The 19,799-nt window shown below is 46.2% G+C and overlaps 1 protein-coding gene across 1 annotated transcript in view; it reads left to right on the top strand.

The window, feature by feature from the left end:
- Positions 1-3,501: 3,501 nt before the first annotated feature.
- Positions 3,502-19,799, top strand: part of FAM83D (family with sequence similarity 83 member D) — a 26,500-nt gene continuing 10,202 nt past the window's right edge. The window contains exons 1-2 of the mRNA XM_004370571.3: positions 3,502-3,999; positions 18,747-18,914. Of these exons, the coding sequence (XP_004370628.2) occupies positions 3,517-3,999; positions 18,747-18,914 (651 nt within the window). The 5' untranslated portion in view covers positions 3,502-3,516. The remainder of the gene's footprint in view (positions 4,000-18,746; positions 18,915-19,799) is intronic.

Below are 19,799 nucleotides of genomic sequence, written 5' to 3'. Positions count from 1 at the left end.
TCATTGTCCAGCTTTCCCATGCGTATGAGGCGATTGAAAATTCCATGGTTTGGATCAGTCACACCTTAGTCCTCGAGGTGACATGTTTGTTTTTTAACACTTTAAAGAGGTCTTTTGCAGCAGATTTGCCCAATGCAAATTGTTTGATTTATTGACTGCTGCTCCCATGGGCATTGATTATGGATCCAGGTAAAATGAGGGTCCTTGATAACTTCAATCTTTTCTGCGTTTATCACGATGTTGCTTATTGGTCCAGTTGTGAGGATTTTTGTTTTCTTTATGTTGAGGTGTAATGCATACTGAAGGCTGTAATCTTTGATCTTCATCAGTAAGTGCTTGAAGTCGTCTTCCCTTTCAGCAAGCAAAGTTGTGTCATTTGCATATCCCAGATTGTTAATGAGTCTTCCTCCAATCCTGATGCCATATTCTTCATATATTGTCCGGCTTCTTAAATTATTTGCTCAGCATACAGATTGGATAAATATGGTGAAAGGATACAACCCTGATGCACACCTTTCCTGATTTTAAACTACGCGGTATCCCCTTGTTCTGTTGGAACGACTGGCTTCTTGGTCTATGTACAGGTTCCTTATGAGCACAATTAAGTGTTCTGGAACTCCCATTCTTTGCAGTGTTATCCATGATTTGTTATGATCCACACAGGTCGAATGCCTTTGCATAGTCAATAAAACACAGGTAAACATCCTTCTGGTATTCTCTGCTTTCAGCCAAGATCCATCTGACATCAGCAATGATATTCCTGTTCCTTGTACTCTTCTGAATCTGGCTTGAATTTCTGGCAGTTCCCTGTTGATGTACTGCTGCAACCACTTTTGAATTATCTTCCACAGAATTTTACTTGTGTGTGATATTAGAGATATTTTTCGATAATTTCCTCATTCTGTTTGATCACCTTTCTTTGGAATGGGCACAAATATGGAACTCTTCCAGTCAGTTGGCCAGGTAGCTGTCTTCCACATTCCTTGGCATAGACAAATGAGCACCTCCAGCACGACATCCGTTTGTTGAAACATCTCAATTGGTATTGCGTCAATTCCTGCAGCCTTGTTTTACGCCAATACCTTCAGTGCAGCTTGGACTTCTTCCTTCTATACCATCCATTCTTGATCATATGCTACCTCCTGAAGTGGTTGAAAGTCGACCAGTTCTTTTTGGTACAGTGACTATATTCCTTCATCTTCTTTTGATGCTTCCTGCATCGTTCAATATTTTGCCCATAGAATCCTTCAATATTGCAACTTGAGGCTTGAATTTTTTCTTCAGTTGTTTCAGCTTGAGAAATGCCAAGTGGTTCTTCCGTTTTGGTTTTCTAACTCCAGGTCTTTGCACATTTCATTATAGTGCTTTGTCTTCTTGAGCTGCCTTTTGAAATCTTCTGTTTAGTGATGCAACTAGATCTCCCACATTTCAAAGGTTTCTCCAGTAACATATTTATGGATAACAGGGTTGCCCCTCTCCCTTGTTCCCTTCTTGGAGTGTACTAACTTGTCCTGTCCCCTTCCCCTCTGTCCCACCCTAGTCCTCATCATATAACTTATACTGGGGAGGTAAAACACTATATAATTCTTCAACTTATTAAAACAGTTCAGCAAGTAAGACCCTGGTTATTTTCATTTTTTATCACAGGCAATAGAGGCATTGACAAGCTACGTAGTTGCACACCCCCGACCACAGACCTTGTCCTTGTCATATGCAGAAGTTCATTGGTGTCTCAAAAGAGGATGAAAAAGTGCTCTCTTCCACTCTTCTGGATGCTGGGTTCCAGAGCAGGGACACACAGAAGGCCCCACATGTGGGCTTAAAAACATTCACAACCAGGTTGGGGATGAGGAGAGAATGGGAAGACATGCCTTAGCAGCAGATGGCATTCATTCATTGTAAGGGTTATTGACTCCTAAATAATAATAACCTCTCACGTTTATGAAGCACTTTCCAGTTTTACATATCCTGTCTCATTTAGATAAAGATGAGGTGTGTACATTGACTATTGGATTTAGCAATGTGAAGCTCATTGTTGACCTTGACAAGAGGTTTTGATATAGATTGGTAGGGACAGAAACTAACAACAACAAATACGGACATAGACTGATTGAAGGTTCAAGTGAGGATTGGAGAACTGGAGACAGCAAGTATAGACAACTCTTTCAAGGCTTTATGCAGAGAAATGATGAGGTAGCTCTAGAGGGATATAGAATCAACAGAAGATTGTTTTAAGATGAAAAATACTTCAGCACGTTTATATGCTGATAGGAATGAACCAATAAAGATGGGAAAATGATGATCCAGGAAGACAGGGGAGAATTGCTGGAGAGAGATGGGTTAGTAGTGGACACTGGGAGCTAGTGCCCAGATGGAAGTGTTGGCCTCGGACAGGCCCACGGAGAGTTCATCATAGTAACAGGAGAGAAAGCAGAATAATTATGTGGGCAGAGATACAGACAGGCAGGTAGATGTGGGGGAGCATGTGGACGTTCTCTTCTGATTGCTTCTATTTTCTCTGTGAAATAGGAAGCAAGTTCTCATCTGAGAGTGAGAAGGAGAGAGGAAAAGGTAGAGTGAACGAAGAGGGAAATCTCAGGCTAGCAGGCAGCCTTAAAGGACCACGTGAGATCATGAAATCATGATTTTAGAGTGGGACCGGCAAGCATGGTTGTGCATTTTTCTCCTGCCACGTATGGCTGTCCGGGTGCAGATGGAAAGTAAGTGGAGAGTTGAGTTTAACCAACCAGGGTGGGTGATTTGCCACGCAAAACGATGAAGTTGGAGAAAAGCAAGCTACTTGAAGGTGTAATCAAAGGAGCAGTCATTACGATGGACCGGTATTTTTTAATGAATAAATTGATAATTAAATCCAGGGCATAAAGACGATATGGCTGGTCACACCAAGCTCTGAGATCCTAGGAGAAGTGCGGTCAGCGTGCCCGGGAGCAGGAGGCAGGAATCATCCTCTCCTCCTCTTAGTCTAAGCCTGACTCCTCCCGGCCAGGTAGAAACGAGCTGTGGGGTGGGCCGGCAGGGGGCGCGCCAAGAATGTCGAGGCCGAACTCTCGGGCCTCAGTTCGGGTTCCGCGCCCCGCGCTGCCACCAGCGGCCGCTCGGCCGCTCAGGCCCAGCCACGCCCCTCTGTCTAGCGGGTAAGGCTGAGTTCCGATCCCCTCAGGGAGCTGACACAGTAGCTAAATTTAAATCCCGCGAAGCAACCACTGCAGCTAGAGCTTAGTGTTGGCCGCAACTGGCAGCCAATGCCGAGGCGCGGGGGGAGGGCCGGTTCCTTGGGGTAGCCAATAGAATGCCAGGGGGCGGGACAGTGACGGGGCGTGCTCGGGCCCGATTCCGCGGCTGGGTAAGGGGCGGGGCGGGCCAGGATCACAGCCAATTACAAAGCGGGATGCGGCGGCCCGGCCAATGGCGCGGGCCGATTTGATTCAAAGGTTCCCATAAAGGCAGGCCTGCACGCCTGCACTTACACGAACGTGGTCCTTTCAGGTTGAAACTATGGCTATGCCGTTCGACGGCCTGGACGAGCTACCCGACCTCTGCTTGTCGCCGTGCGGGCCGCCCAACCCAGCGGAGCTGTACAGCGAGGCGCGGCGCCTGGCGCTCGAGGAGCTGGTGACAGGCGGCCCCGACGCATTCGCGTCCTTCCTACGGCGCGAGCGCCTGGGCCGCTTCCTGAACCCGGACGAGGTGCGCGCCATCCTGCGCGCGGCCGAGCGGCCAGGCGAGGAGGGCGCGGCGACCTGGGCCGAGGACTCTTTCGGCTCGTCCCACGACTGCTCGTCCGGCACCTACTTCCCCGAGCAGTCGGACCTAGAGCCGCCGCTGCTCGAGCTCGGGTGGCCTGCCTTCTACAAGGGCGCCTATCGCGGCGCCACCCGCGTCGAGGCGCACTTCCAGTCGCGCGGCGCCGGCGCCGTCGCCGGCGGTCCCTATGGCTGTAAGGACGCGCTGCGCCAGCAGCTCCGCTCGGCGCGAGAGGTGAGCGGGCCGCCTCGGCACCCGGACGGACGGGGGGAAACTGGCCTGCTTGGGAGCACGGGCCGGGCCCCACTACCTCTTCTGCGCCCTACCCTAAGCACGGGCCAGGTGGACCCGGGATCCCAGACTCGCTGTACTCTGCGTGTCTCCCTTCGGATTCCCGACCCCGCAGTCATTCTTTGTTGCAGAGGAGAATGGGAAGAGCCTCGGTCCCCTGGAATACGAATTGTGCCCGGCATCTGCTCCTCCCTCGCTCTCTCCTCAACCGGAGTTCCTCTCCCGGGTTCCAACTCCCAACATCCATATCCCCTGAGGGAGGGACCAGAAATACTTCCAGTTCCAAATTTCAGATAAAACCAAACCAGACTGCCAACTTTCCTGGCTGTCACCCTACCCTAGATCCTACTTTCTGGGGCCTCTTACTAGACACATAGGAAAGAAGTGCATTTCCTAGAGAAAAGTTCTTGAGAAATACGTTGATCTTGTAGACAACTATGGGCGTTAGGAATCTATTATTGCTAGTCACCTTCACTTGCGTTATATTGCAAAAAGCAAATAAATACATGAAAGGCAAAGTAGAGCCCTGTCCCTTTCCCTCCTGCCATAGACCTCAGGGCAGGGGTTTGACTTTTCCATAGGCTGGGGCCGCCCCGGTTTGCTGTAACCAGTTGCCATCAAGCTGATTCCGACTCTTTAGAGTAGAACTGTGCTCCATAGAGTTTTCGATGGCTGATTTTTCAGAAGTAGATAGCCAGGCCTTTCTTCTGAGGTACATCTGGGTGGACTTGAACTGTCAGCCTTTCAGTAAGCAGCTAAATGTGTTAACCATTTGCACCACCCAGGAACTTCCAGTTGCAGTGGCCTCCTAAAGTGCACATACCCCTGTGCTTTGGGTCACCCTCGCTGGTCACAGTGGATTTTGGTCCTAAAGTTTGACTTTTAGTGTGGTGTGGTACTGGGGTGCAGAGCGGAGCTCTTGTCTGCCTGCCAGCCAGGATGACGCTGCAGCAGGGTGCTGGGCACCTGGGAATCCAGGAGGAAGAATGCAGCATGCAACATGATTGGGTAGATACGGGTGGTGGCAGACACTTTAGTCCAGAGTCATAGTTAGCTGCCACCTTACTTGCTGCCTGGCAGTGCCTTGCTCTTTGGCTATCTATCTGGGCTAGGAATATGGCAGGTAAAGCGGAGGCTATGGTAAGATACATGGCTGGAAACCTGTGTATCTGACTTTAGATTAAAATATCTGTGTAGTGTGTCTGATAGAAATAGCCAAGTCCAGAACGAACTGACTCTCCCGAGTTCCTGATGTTGGTTGTTCTATACCTGACTGTGGAGTTAGAGGTCACAGTGCTAGTGGATACAGTGAGCTAGTGCCTTGCCTTTGGGAGAGTGGGTGTGGGGTCCAGCTAGGCTGGTATGGAGCCTATGGTGCTTTGGGTGGGCTGAGGACCCTTTTGATGCAGCAGATGCTTTACTTGTGGGTTCAGTGAGATTAATCAAAGAATGGAAAAAGGCAGACTTGGGGGGATGGCACGCAATCCCAAAACTCACTTTCAGGAGGAGAACTTGAGAAAATTGTTGAATGGGTGTCCGTGAAAGAGAGCTGTAGATCACCCTAGTCTCTTGCCCAGCCCCAATTTTTGGTAGCAGTGAAGCGGGGGCACTGCAGCTTCAGGCCAGAGGGAAGCTGTTCTGTGAACTCATGCCCAGCCTTAGAAGGGGATGGGGCTGGAGCTCAGACTCTCCCTGGTGCTATGGGCATTTTGAAATACTGACAGACTAGGATCTTTTCCATACTGGATAGGAACCTCCTGCCCCACGGCTTGCCCCTCTGTGGCCCTAGTCCAGCTATATACCCTTTCTCTGAGATTCTGTGTTTGGAATCTGGGCAATATTTTTGTTTTGTTTTGTTAGATAGGGGTTTTTGTGTGTAAACTGTTGTACAGATGTTCCTGTGTGAAACACTTGACTGAACACTCTAAAAAAAACATTTTATTGTGTTTTCAGTAAAGATTTTACACAGCAGTTTAAGTTCCTATTTGACAATTTCTACACAAATTGTTCAGTGACATTGGTTGGAAGCTGGGCAGTCTTCACTGAGAAAGGTGGTTCATTGCCTTTAAAGTCCAGTGAGTATCCTCAGTGTACCTGCCATATGGCAAATTATTTGCTTCCTCGGTGCCTGCTATGTATCAGGCATTGTAGTCAGAAGCTGGGGCCGCAGGTGGAGGGCATGATCCTTGCATGCACTTGAGAGTTGAGTCGGCTGGTGGGAGCCTGAAGAGGTTGCTGCAGGCTCTGCCTGGGGTAGAGGGCCGAAGAAAGTAAGTCTTGGGTGTGGTGGCGCTGGGTCCGGGAGGATGCGCAGGTTTTGTCTTGTTTGGAGAGGTGAGCTGGGGGATGTGAATCTGCCAGTTCCTCCTTTGGCTCAGTTTTCGTGTGCCTTTCAAAGCATGGGCATCCTGCCACACTGAGTGAGAGCCAATGTTTAAAAAACACAGTTTACCAGTACTGTGATTTGTGGATAAAATCCTGACTGGTTTGGACTTTCTGAGAGCGGTATGTTTGCTTTCTAAGGAATTTTAAACTGTACAGGTTGTTTTCCTTATACTCTGACTCTAGACTCTGCCCCTACACCTTTAGATTTGTTGATGATTCCATTCAGTTGCCTCTGTTGCCATGTGAATCGGTGTTTGACTGGGCTGTGTTGTTGTTGTTAGGTGCCATTGAGTCAATTCCGACTCATAGCGCCTCTTACGTACAGCAGAATGAAACACTGCCAGTCCTGTGCCATCCTCACAATCGTTGCTATGGTTGAACCCATCGTTGGCAGCCACTATGTCAATCCATCTCGTTGAGGGTCTTCCTCTTTTGTGCTGACCCTCTACTTTACTAAGCATGATGTCCTTCTCCAGGGACTAGGCCCTCCTGATAACATGTCCAAGTATGTGAGGTGTAGTCTTACCGTCCTTGCTTCTAAGGAGCTTTCTGGTTGTACTTTCAAGCCAGATTTGTTTGTTCTTTTGGCAGTTCATGGTACATACAGTATTCTTCACCAACACCACAATTCCAAGGCGTCAATTCTTCTTTGGTCTTCCATGTTCGTTGTCCAGCTGTGGCCCCCACAAATCAGGTTGGAGAGGAGGCCTTGCCTGGTAGTACTGCAAGAATTAGACCTCATCTGATGATGTGTTTTGATGGGACTTTCAGGCTATTCTTGGATTCTGAATGAGCATCATTTTTACCAGCTGCCTAGTCCCTGGTAGTGCAATGGTTAAGTGCTCGGCTGCTAACCGAAATCCATTCAGCAGCTCCATGGGAGAAAGGCCTGGCGATCTGCTCCTGTAAAGATGGCAGCCAAGAAAGCCCTATGGGTCAGTTCTATCTGTAACATACGGCACTCTGAGTCAAAATCGACTCAATGGCACCTAACAACAACAACATTCCCTATGTGCTTTTGTTCCAAAGAGGTCTTTTGCTCTGACCTCACCCTTGCAGATCCTTTTGATCACCTGAGCATTAATGGACACAGTCATTGCACTGACGAGGATCCTGCCAGGAGGAGCAGCTGTGGAATCTGTTGGAGCCCCTGGTGTGCACGTGGATGCATCCTGATTAAGGCTCTCCTGATATTGCTCAACTCTCCTCTGAGGTGCAACCACAGAATCCGTGCAGCATGATCCGTCCCTGTTCCTAAACGGCAGTGTCCACCCAGAGCAGGGTTTCACAACCGCACCACTGCTGACAGTTTGGATCGGAGAATTCTTTGTCCTGGGGGGCTGTCCTGTGCATTGTAGGATGTTGAGCAGCATCCCTGTCCGCTACCCACTAGATGGCCAGTACCACTGTCTTACCCCCTATCTCCTCTACCCCAGTCATGACATTCAAAAATGTCTCCAGGCATTGCTAAAATGTCCCCTAGGGGCCAGAATCACCCTGACTGAGAACCACTGGCCTAGAGGGTTTCTGGAATGATTTCTGACAGGATGGGTTGTTTATCCCTTCCTTCTGGTTTTATAGAGCCCTGGTCGTGTCGTGGTTAAGAGCTTGGCTGCTAAGCAAAAGGTTGGCAGTTCAAATCCACCAGCTGCTGCTTGGAAACCCTATGGGGCAGTTCTCCTCTGCCCTGTAGGGTTGCTCTGAGTTGGAATTGACTCGGCAGCAACAGGTTTTTGTGGTTTTATGTGTCGGGTTAAGGATTTTGTTATCTTAGCCATTTCCTTTCTCTATTCTTTCACCCGGTATACACCAGACAGGAAGCTGCAGGATTGTTCTCTAATTCTTTTATGGATAGAGGATAAGTTCTTCAGGAAAAAAAAGAAAAAAGACGTGACTATAGTGGCTTTTGGAAAATCCTGATGTGAATGATATAACCTCTGGATAGGGAATCTGGTAATGTCCAGCATAATTTCAGTCAATATTTACCCTTTGACCTAGCAATTCCACTTCTGTGAGGCTATCCCAAAGATAATACTGGCAAAAATATTTATTGACATATGCAATAGGCTGTTTGCTGCAGCACCAGTTATAGCAAAAGACTGAAAACAGCTCACATGTCCTTCGGTAGGGGATCGGTGAGTGGCTGAGACAATGGAGTACCCTGCAGCCATACAAAGGAATGAGGACTAACTCTATATTCTGTTACACAGTGTCTAAAACTGCACTCACAAACGTGGTTATTAGCTACATGTGGCTATTGAAATTTATAGTAATCAAAGTTAAATACAATGAAAAGTTCAGTTCTTCAGTCGCAGTCGGCGTATTTCAAGTGTTCAGTAGCCACATATGGCTTAGTGGCTGCCGTATTGGACAACACAGATATAGAACACGTCCATCATCTCAGAAGGTTCTGTTGGACAGCACTAATCTAGAACAGTGTGTATAGTATGCTTACCTTTTGTCTAAGGGGTTGTTGTTGTTTGTTGCCTTCGAGTCAATTCTGACTCATGGTGACCCTACATGTGCAGAGTAGAACTGCTTCATAGAGTTTTCAAGGCTGTGACCCTTCAGAAGCAGTTCCCCAGGCCTGTCTTCCAAGGCACCTGTCTTAGTTATCTAGCGCTACTTTAACAGAATACCACAGGTGGGTGGCTTTAACAAACAGAAATTTATTTTCTCACAGGTTAGGAGGCTAGGGCACCAGTTCAGGGTTTCTCTCTCTGTTGGCTCTGAGGGAAGGTCCCCATCTCTTTTCAATTTCTGTCCCTCTATTCCTTGGTGATCTCCGTGTGGCTTGGCATCTGTCTTCCCCCATCTTTGCTTGCTTGTTTGTTTAATCTGCTCTTTTATATCTCAAAAGAGATTGATTTAAGACGCACTGTACACTAACACAGAGCCCTGTTGACACAGTGGTTAAGAGCTTGGCTGCTAACCAAATGGTTGGCAGTTTGAATCTACCACCTGCTCCTTTGAAACCCTGTGGGGCAGTTCTACTCTGTCCTATAGGGTCACTATGAGTCGAAATTGACTTTAGGGAAACGGGTTTGGTTTTCTACACTAATTCTGCCTCATTAACATATCAAAGGAAACCTATTCCCAAATGGGATTGTAAATACAGGTATAGGAGTTAGGATTTACAACACATGTATTTGGGGACACAATTCAATCCATAACAGCGCCTCTGGGTGTGTTTGAACCGCCAACCTTTCGCAAGTAGTCAGCTAGTAGTTGAGCCCTTAACTATTTGCACCACTTAGCAGCTCCTTTTGTCTAAGGGGAGATATGTGTATATATATATGTGTATGTGGGTATTTGTGTATGTATATATTTTAAAATAGATAAACCAAAAACAAAATGAAATTTTTATCTTAATGGGGAGGGAGGGAGGAAAAGGAGGGAAGGGACAAGGATGGAAGCTGGTCCTCTCTGAATGTACCTTGTTTGATAGATTGGATTTTGGAACCAAGCAAATGCTTTGCATAATTATAAAATAAAAATCAAAATGATAACACCCCCCCCAAACAAAAACAAAAAACCTCTTGATAGTTTTTCTTCTCTTTTGAAAAGCCCACCTATGTACTGCATGCCAGAATAGTACAGAGAAAATGCAGGTGTGTGTTGTGTGGGGTCAGTCCCTGTAGGGGCCCCCAGCCTCCTGCCGTCCTCTGGAAGTGCTTAACACTTTCTTCAGACTGAGGCTCAGGCAACTCTTGAATCTGATGGTCAAATTGTTAATTTTATAATAACAGCCTGTGAAACCTAGGGAAAACAACATACATAAACAAATTTAGGGCTTGCTGTGGACATTTATATTCTTTCTGTTTTAAAACCTTGAAGATGATGTAGCTATCAAGATAGTCGTTTAAAAATTTTTAAAGAAATGCTAAGGAGATCATTTCTGTTCTATTAAAAAATTTAATAAATGGGGAAAAAATATATCCTTTGCTTTTTTAGCAAGAGGGTCACCAGAAGAGTAAGTGGCAAGAGAACTGGGAACTGAAGGACACCGAGTCTGGGGGCTGTGAGGTCACAGGGAATTCAGTGGGACAGGTTGTTGTTGACCACTGGACAGGCTGACACATCTTTGAGTGCGTGCAGCCCTTTGGTAGAATTCCAAGCATGTTGCACAGCTGTCCTCGCTTTATTGACTACGGGTGGGTAGGGAGAGAAACTGAGGCCCAGTAGGAAGGGGTGATTGACACTTCCTGCTTCATGCATTGAGAACTGGAATGACTGACCCTGAGTGGCTGCCTTGTGGCTGCCCCTGTGCCTGGTCAGAGCCCAGACCCACACACCCCATTGAGTGTGCATGAATCAGACTTTTCAAAGCTGGATCATCAGATTCAGGCCCCTTGTTATTCTCAGCTGAGGACACTGAGGCCCAGAAAGAATGACTTGCCCGGTCAGAGTGGCAGAATTGGGACTAAGAACATGAGTAACTGCCAAGTGTTTACATGGATTCTTTCATTGACAGAACCACTAAACACTTTGAGATAGGTAACATTATTTGCATATTAAAGACGCCAACAGAACTTAAATAACTTGCTAGAGGGTACATGGTACATGGAAGTCAAGGAGCCAAGACTGAAGTCCAAGTCTAAATCTACAACCTGTTCACGTAGCACCTGTCCTCCAGGTTTCTTGATTTAGTCCAGTTCTGACTTAGTTGACAGTACCACTTGCAGAGAGAAGCTACCCAGTGTCCTAGGGAGTTCCACATTTCTTTAACATCTGTCTCTCAATTATTTCATGCCGTTAGTAATTGTCCTCCTTGATAGGCTTGATCCTGAATACTTAGGGAATACTCTACTGATCCTTTCAGGATTAATTTCAAACTCTTAATCATTTGAAGACTGAACATTAGACTTGTTTAGAATAATACTTAGTCTAGCATTTTTCTTATAGATGATTTCAGAGTCTGACAGACCTGGGTTGAAATTCCAGCCCCTGCGTTTGCTTGGTTGTGCCACTTTGGACAAGTTACCTAACCTCTCCGAGCTTTAGTCGCCTCATTTATAAACTGGAGATAGCAGTTAATAGGGTTTTGAAATCTTTAGATGTCTCTTTAGAGCATTTGTGCTGGAAGATTCCAGTTCTCCTGAAATGTAGTGTGAACAACGGGGTCTGTGACCTTTCCGGAGACTAAGAATATGCCATAGTGACCTCTCCTTTAACTACATGAATCACCAAATCCCATGGTACAAATCAGCTAGGGAATAGTTGGGATTTTATCATCTGAGATGATGATGTGGGACTCGACACAGCTATTGCTGCTGCAGATGTGGCTGGAGAAGTGCGGGAATGGTGGGGTACTGGGGGGCAGCCAGCTGTCAGGCTTCTGAGCGGCTGGACATTTTCCTTCTTAGGTATTATATTATGATTGAGTTGCAGAAGGGCATGTTGTTGTGTGCTATTGAGTCGACTGACTTAAAGCGACCCTATATGACAGAATACAACTGCCCCATAGGGTTTTCTAGGCTGTAATCTTTATGGGACAGATCGCCAGGTCTTTCTCCCAAGAGCTGCTGATGGGTTCAAACCACTGACCTCTCCGTTGGCAGCCGAGCACTTAACCATTGCGCCACCAGGGCTCCATTGCAGATGGGCATAGACCCTGAAATAGACTCTCAGAAGCCACCACTTGCATGGCTCTCTAGCCGTAAAGGAGGAGGCAGGCTGTGTGTAGCATGGGCTGATGGAGGGCAGTGCCCACAGTGACTGGGCGCATTTGATGGGCCTGGGATGCCCGCCTTCCCATTGTGTCTGTCCTTCATCCATCATCATGTTACGCCTCGGGGAGTGGGCACAATGACCAATTTCTATGCCATCTTTCAAGTCTGGGTGTTCTTTTAGGGTCCAGCTGTCTGTAGCATGAATGCAAACATCTGGATGTACCGGCCTGGGAAAAGCAGGACGAAGCTGTTTAGTGAATGAGTCCAGGTTAATGCTCAGCTCAGTGAAGAGGCTGTCCCTTCAGAGATTTGAAAAGCCCAGGTCTAATTCAACAACGCAGGGCTTGGTTGCACAGGGGCTTGGGGGAGTGGGAGAAGTGCATGAAAGGGTAAGAGAGAGGTCTTGAAGGAAAGAAGACCTTCCTGCTGATGGTTTCCACAAGCAGGAATGTTCTTTCTACAGAAGTCATTTAATAGTCCTGCTTGAGGAAGGGAAGAGGAGATGCTGGGTACAGGGGGAGTCAGGAGAAGAAATCCCACACCCTGTCAACCTTCTAAATACCCTGTGGGTGTTGGGGATCAGCATTCAAATCTGCATTGTTTTCAAGGCACACAGGAAAGGTTGAGGCTTTAAAACAAAACCATGAAACTAATAGCGAATTAGATTCTCACTCACTAGGTAACAAAGGTGCTGTTTGTACGTGTTCTTTTAAGTGGTGAATCAAAATTCAGTTTGGCAGGCATCTTGTTCTCTGGGCTCTGCTCCCGGGTCCGTGCCTCCAGCAACTAGGGTGGGGCACCCGTCACTCTGTTACCCCGGGCTTTTCCCCTGTCTCCCTCATGAGACTGGATTTCCCAAGGACAGGGATTGACTGTAGATCCTCAGTGCCTGCTGCCATGCTGGGCTCCTGGAGGGCCCATGCTGAGTATTTGAGAGAATAGTGGGAAATCAGGCAGGTGAGCAGGTGGCGTGCTTTCTTCTTTAGCTTTGGCTTGTGAGCGGTTATCTCATTCTTACACTTGTGTGTTCAGAACCCCTTTATGAAGGTTTTACTGCCGCCTCAAAATCAGTTTAGACATTTCTGTCTCTCAGACTTGTGTCTTTTTCTGTTTCCTGTTCCTATGGAGCTGAATCTCTACCTCTTCCTGCACCATCTTCCTCTTCTGTACTCCCCCAGTCCATGGCATCCTTCGTGTGGCTCTCCCAGGGGCCCCTTCACCTCCTTGGCTCCCCTCATTGACTCTTGGCTAGCCCCTTGTCAAAGCCTCTACCGATTTTTCTTCTGTCAGTCTCCAGTCCTCCTAAACGCTACTGCTCAATGAAGTTTTTTTTTGTTTTACAGACTTTGAAACCCTATGGTTTCAGTCCTCTAGGGTTGCTATGAATCAGAATTGACTCAAGGACAGTGGGTTTGGGTTTTGCTTGTTTGTTTGTTTAAATACAATAGGGTTTTTTTTTCCCCACTTGCCATCAAGTCAGTTCTGACTCACGTCAACCCCAAGTTTATCAGACTAGAACTGTGCTCCTTAGGGTTTTCTTCCTTCTTCTTTTTCTTTCTTTCTTTCTATATTTTATTGAGTTTTTGGTGAAAGTTTACACAGAAAATTAGGTTCCCATTTAACGCTTTCTATACCTGTTGTTCAGTGACATTGGTTAAATTTTCCACATTGTGTCAACATTCTCATTATTTCTATTCTGGTTGTTACGTTTCCATTATTCTAACTTCCCCACCAGCCCCCCAAACTTCTCATCTTTGCTTTAGGGTAATTGTTGACAATTTGGTCTCAAATAGATGATTTTTTTTTTTTTTTTTAAATATAAAAGGAACACTCTACTCATGGGTGATATTGTTTACTTTATGAGCCAATCTGTTATTTAGTTTAAAGGTGACCCCTGGAAGTAGTTTCAGTTCAAAGTTTAAAGGGTATCTCAGGGTGGTAGTCTCTGGGTTCCCCAAGTCTCTGCTGGTCCAGTAAGTCTGGCCTTTTTTTAAGATTTGAGTTTTGTTCTACAATTTTTCTCCTGTTCTCTCCAGGACTGTCTATTGTGGCCTTGGTCAGAACAGTCAGTAGTGGTAGCTGGCACCATCTAGTTCTTCTGGTCTCTGGATAGGTAAGGCTGTGGTTCGTGTAGGCAGTTGGTCCTGTAGACTGGTTTCTTTCTTGAGTCCTTAGTTTCCTTCTTTCTCTTTTGCTCCAGACGAGTAGAGAACAATAGTTGTATCTTCGATGGCTACTCACAAGCTTTTAAGAACCCAGATGCTACTTACCAAACTAGAATGTAGAAGATAAACTTTATAGACTGTGTTGTGCCAGTTGACCAGATGCCCTACAAGACTGTGGTCCTTAGCCTTCAAACCCAGTAAACCAGTCCTGCAAGGTGTTTGGTTATGTCTGGGAGGTATCCATGACTGTGCCTCTATGTGCTTTATTACATGTATGAATATATTTGCAGCACTCACAAACATGAATATAGATATACCTACAGAAACACTTATTATGCTCACATATATACATACATATAACTTTCTATACACATATATGTGTACATATCTATCTACGTAACCATTCCTGTATTTTTTAGTTGTTACTGCTGTTGTTGCCAAATTGTATATGTTATAGCATTTACCAATAATGTTCAATTAAGTTTTGATGAAGATGGTTAACCTAAAAAATATCTAAGTGGCTGCCGTGTTGTTGGCACTTAAGGACATGGCCCTGTGTTGGAGGAGGTAGACCAGATCTCTGGCCTACACTAACTTCTTCCAGCATCAGTTTCTTCTCTACGGCTGGATTCATTACTTTGAACTCATGAGTCTTCTTTTAAAAAAAAACAACTCCCCACATTGCCTCAATAATGTTGATTCTTTAGTTGGCATTCAAGGCTTTCTGTGATCTCATTCATCTACCTTTCTTACTCATGTCCTATTGCTCACTTTCATGTATACTCTATGTTCCAGCCAAACTGGTACATACCCATCATTTCCTACCTCTTCCTCTGCAATCACATGGCTTCCTGCCAGGATGTCTCCCCTTCACTTCCCTCATGTCTTCATGTCCAAATCTTGTTCCTTATTTGTGATTCAGCACAAATGCCATTTCCTCCAGGGAGGCTTCCTTGCTCTTACTAGGTAAACATTTGAGTGCCTGTAGTGCTTCCACCACTGCAAAGGAGATGCTTCTCTCCCCTGAAAGTCTTCCCCTGATTTAATTGCCTTTTACAGTTTGTGCCATTTTGCTTCCCTGCATCCCATGTCCTCTCCTTGAGGGTAAGTTGGATTTACGTCAAACTCTTTTTAGCCATCTTTCTGCCTAATAGTGTTCAGCCCACAGCTGAGTCTGAAGAGGTGCTGGCTGAATAATTGAACACCTATTTCATGCTTTGCCCTGAGCTAAGCCCTTTCCATGCTTTGTCTCATTTAATCCTCACACCATCCCTTTGACAGAGATGCTGTTGTTATCCGGAGGAGGAAACTGAGGCTCAGAGAGACTGAGCAACTTGCCAGGGTCACACAGAGCCAAGATCTATGCTCAAGCCTTTCTACCTTTTAACCACTGTATTACGTGACCTGAATGAATGGGATAGATACAACTCATAAAATAGGACCTATAATATAAAAACCCCATACGAAGATATAAACTTCTGAAGATGCCACCAATTCAGAAAGAACACTTCTTATTTGTAAAATCTCTGTGTCCAGTGTGTGTTAGCTGTGCCTTTTATGAAGAATAGCTCACTGCCTTCTCCACCTTGAGACTAGAAGAACTAGATGATTCCCTGCTACCACTATTGAATGTTCTGATCAGGAATACTATAGATGAATCCTGATAAAAAGGGAGAAAATGTGGAACAGAACTTCAAGTCTTAAAGAATCCAGACTTACTGGACCTTTTGAGGCTGGAGGAGTCCTGAGACTATGGCCCTAAGTTGCTCTTCAAACCTTAAGTTGAAACTATCCCCTGAAGTCACCTTTAAACTAAGTAACAGTTTAGCCCAAAGACTTTGTCCCCTTCAGTATTGCATTAAAAAAAAAAAGAAAATTATAAGACCAATGGGTCAACAGCTATTTTAAAGCATAGATGAGAAGGTTGAGGGGCCAGAAGATTAAGTAAATGGATGTGAAACAACTAAAACAGAAATAACAAGGATGTTGACACAATGTGAAAGTATAACCAGTGTCACTGATCATTACGCCTAGAAACTGTGGAGTCGGAGCTGGTTTTGCTGTGTATATTTTCACCAAAAAAAAAGAAGAGCTCACAGCCAGGGCTACATCATGATTGGAGAGGAGAGGAGAAAGGCAGCCCGGGAGCTCAAACAGTCTTCCCAGGCTCACTCACAGCTGTGACTTCCTGGGAGCTGGTGTTTCAAGGTCCCTCATCATGGTAGATGATTCTCTTGGGTCTTGGAGAAAGATGGTAACATTGCCTCTTTGTATCTGCATTTCTTCTTTAACCCCAATACTTAAAGGGTAATGACTGTCAGGCTCTGTCCTGAGTCCTCTGGGGCCACAGAGGTGAATCGATCCCGTTGAAGGGCCTCTGCTCCAGATGGAGAGGTGAGACCTGTGAGTAAACAACCTTACCAGTTGCCATTGAGTCGATTCCTACTCATGGCATCCCCATGTGTGCAGAGTAGAACTGCTCCACAGTATTTTCAATGGCTGTGAACTTTTGGAAGCAGATCGCCAGGCCTTACCTTCTGAGGCACCTCTGAGTGGACTCAAACCACCAACCTTTTGGTTAGAAGTCGGGTGCTTAACCATTTGCACCACTCAAGGACTCCATATATAACATAAAGCTCAGAGTAAGAGTGAATGTAATCCTGAGAGACACAGGTTTTTACTGTTCAGGTTGGGAGGAGAGAGAAACCCTGTCGGATTGCACAAGAGCTCCCAAACCTTGGCTTCCGGGAGTGGTTTCCTTAATTAACACCCCCATGTTCTGACTCCATTTGTAGGGACTTGTTTCTAAGCCTGGATGTTTTGACACCCCCACAGCCCTGCCAGGAGTTAGCTGAGGGCCATGATCTTAAAACTACGAAGGGTGCGATTGCAGCCTTTGTTCCTGGAGCAGCCTCTCTTTAGCGAGGAGAGCTGGGTGCTGGCAGATGCTTCCCTGTGTTGGGCTGTCTGGACAGCTCAGACTCTGGACTAATAAAGGGAATACAGGAACAGACACTTAAAGCATCTTTTGTACCTTGCACTTTCTGTAGCACACTCATTTAGCTCCCACTATAAACCTATTTTGCGGCTGAGGAAACACATTCGAAACAGCCCAATGACACATTGTGAAGAGGCAGCTCTTAACTGTCGCCTGATGCTGGGAGTGGAAAATCAGTTAGGAGGCACAGATATGGAGCCGTGTTGTTGGGGAGAAGAAAGGACTGGTCTGAGCTTAAGGGCAGAATTGGTAGTAAATATGTCCTTGTTCTTGTTGCGGGCTCGAGCTGTGGACAGAGACCAAAGTGCTGTGGAGATCACCCTTTGTGCAGGAGAGACTGGTGCAATGCAAGCTGTTTGGTTAGATCTTGTGCAGCAGACAGCTGATAAGGACTGACTAGTGGAGGGGGTAAAGGGGCATTGGTGGTTCAGTGGTAGAATTCTTGTCTTCCATACAGGAGATCCATGTTTAATTCCCTGCCAGTGTACCCCATACACAGCCACCTACTCATTTGTCATTGGAGGCTTATGTGTTGCTATGATGTTGAACAGATTTCAGCAGAGCTTCCAGACTGATGGACTAGGAAGAAAGGCTTGGCAATCTAAATCAGCCGAATGAAAACTCTATGGATCATAAAGGTCTGATTTGCAACTGATTGTGGGGATGGCACAGGACCTGGCAGTGCTTCATTCCATTGTGCATGGGGTCACCATGAGTTGGGGGCTGACTCAGTGGCAGCTAATAACAACAGTGGAAGAGGTAGAGCATTACAAAGATGTGGTGTGCAAAGTTAGACAGGAAAAGATGGGAAAATCTGGTTGCCTGGCTTGATCTATTTCAAGCCACGAGTTGGGGGTGGGTGGGGTGGCCCTTTCTAGATCATAGTACAAAATCAGAGATTATGATCTCAAAATCAAAGAATAATCAAAACCATAGACTTGGAGAATGTTACAACCGGAAGGGGCCTCAGAGAGAATATACACTTTTATTGTTTTGCAGCTGTAGACAGCTGCAGCCCAGGAAGGAAAGCAGCATGCCAAAGACAACAGATTGTTAGCCACAGAACCTGCGCAGCTTGATCTGTGTCGAGCCTGCAAGACAGAGGTTTTAGAAAAGGAAGAGAAGTTGAATGGAATGGATTCATAGGAGGGCAAGGCAGTGCATTAACCTCTATTTTTTGAGAAATTTGCCAGTGTGGGGAAGGAGAGTGGCCAGAAGGGGTTTGGGAGGGCTGCGCCAAGTCAAGATTTGTAGGATACGGTGGCCTGAGTGTCTATGGAGCTGGAAGAGTCTATGGTGAGGGGGGAAAACCAATATGACAGAAGGAGGAAGGAAGGAAGGATAACTGTAGGTGGGATCCTTTTCTGGCTCTGAGATGGTGTCCAGATGCTGGACAACAGGCTGTCAGGTGGTATTTTTTGTGCGCTAACAGCTTGCTCTTCCCTCTGCCCTCCCACCCCCACCCCATAGGTGATTGCTGTGGTAATGGATGTGTTCACCGACATCGACATCTTCAGAGACCTGCAGGAAATATGTAGGAGACAGGGAGTTGCTGTGTACATCCTCCTGGACCAGGCCCTGCTTTCCCAGTTTTTGGACATGTGCATGGATCTGAAAGTTCATCCTGAACAGGAAAAGGTTTGTGTTACACTGCTTCCAGGTTCATCACAGTCAGCAAACATTATGGAGCGTCTGGGATCTACAAGGCAGTGGGTGGTGGTATCCTCTTTTACAGGTGAGGAAACTGAGGCCCTGAGCAAAGTTGTTCACCCAAAGTCTCGCAGAAAAGAAGCGACAGAGTCAGAATTCAGAACCTTGGCCTCTGCCCCGCACCGTGCTGCCTCCTGACAGAGCACGAACAACTCTACTGTTGATGCATAGAGGCTGCCCCAGAAGCGGCTTCGTTTGACAGTAGCTCCAGTAGGTTCCATGATGACCACCGCTTACTGAGCTACTCCTCTGTCCTTGGCACTGCCCTAGGCTCTTGACAGATGTTATGTAACTTAGTCCTCCCAGCAACCCTGCCAGGTAAGGCATCATCCTTGTTTTTTAGATCAGGAAATGGCAACACAGAGAGCCCAGTGTGACAGCTAGAACGTGGTGGGACTAGGGTTTGACTGTAGTCTATCTGCCTCCAACTCGTGTGTTTGTAATCACTCTCACATGCTGCTTTTCATTTCTCATCATTATAAAATGAGACTTTTCGTGTCCTTTTCTCTGCTCATGAAAGTAATTTGAGTTTAAGTATTTAAATGTAAAACCATACAACTTACCTAGCTTAATCTCTTTTGTTGAAAGAGGCAAGAAAAGTAGTTATATTTACTACACAGTTCATTTTTATTTTTTCCCATACAAAAATTTATACATACATTGTTATGTGACCCTAATTGCTCTCCCTATACTGTGACAGCACACTCCTCCTTTCCACCCGATTCCCCATGTTCATTCAACCAGCTCCTAACCCTCTCTGCCTTCCCATCTCACCTCCGGACAGAAGCTGCCTGTTTAGTCTCTTGTATCTAC

Source organism: Trichechus manatus, unplaced genomic scaffold (assembly GCF_000243295.1).
Source record: "Trichechus manatus latirostris isolate Lorelei unplaced genomic scaffold, TriManLat1.0 scaffold00008, whole genome shotgun sequence".
NCBI lineage: Eukaryota > Metazoa > Chordata > Mammalia > Sirenia > Trichechidae > Trichechus > Trichechus manatus.
This window is presented reverse-complemented; position numbering and strand designations above follow the sequence as displayed.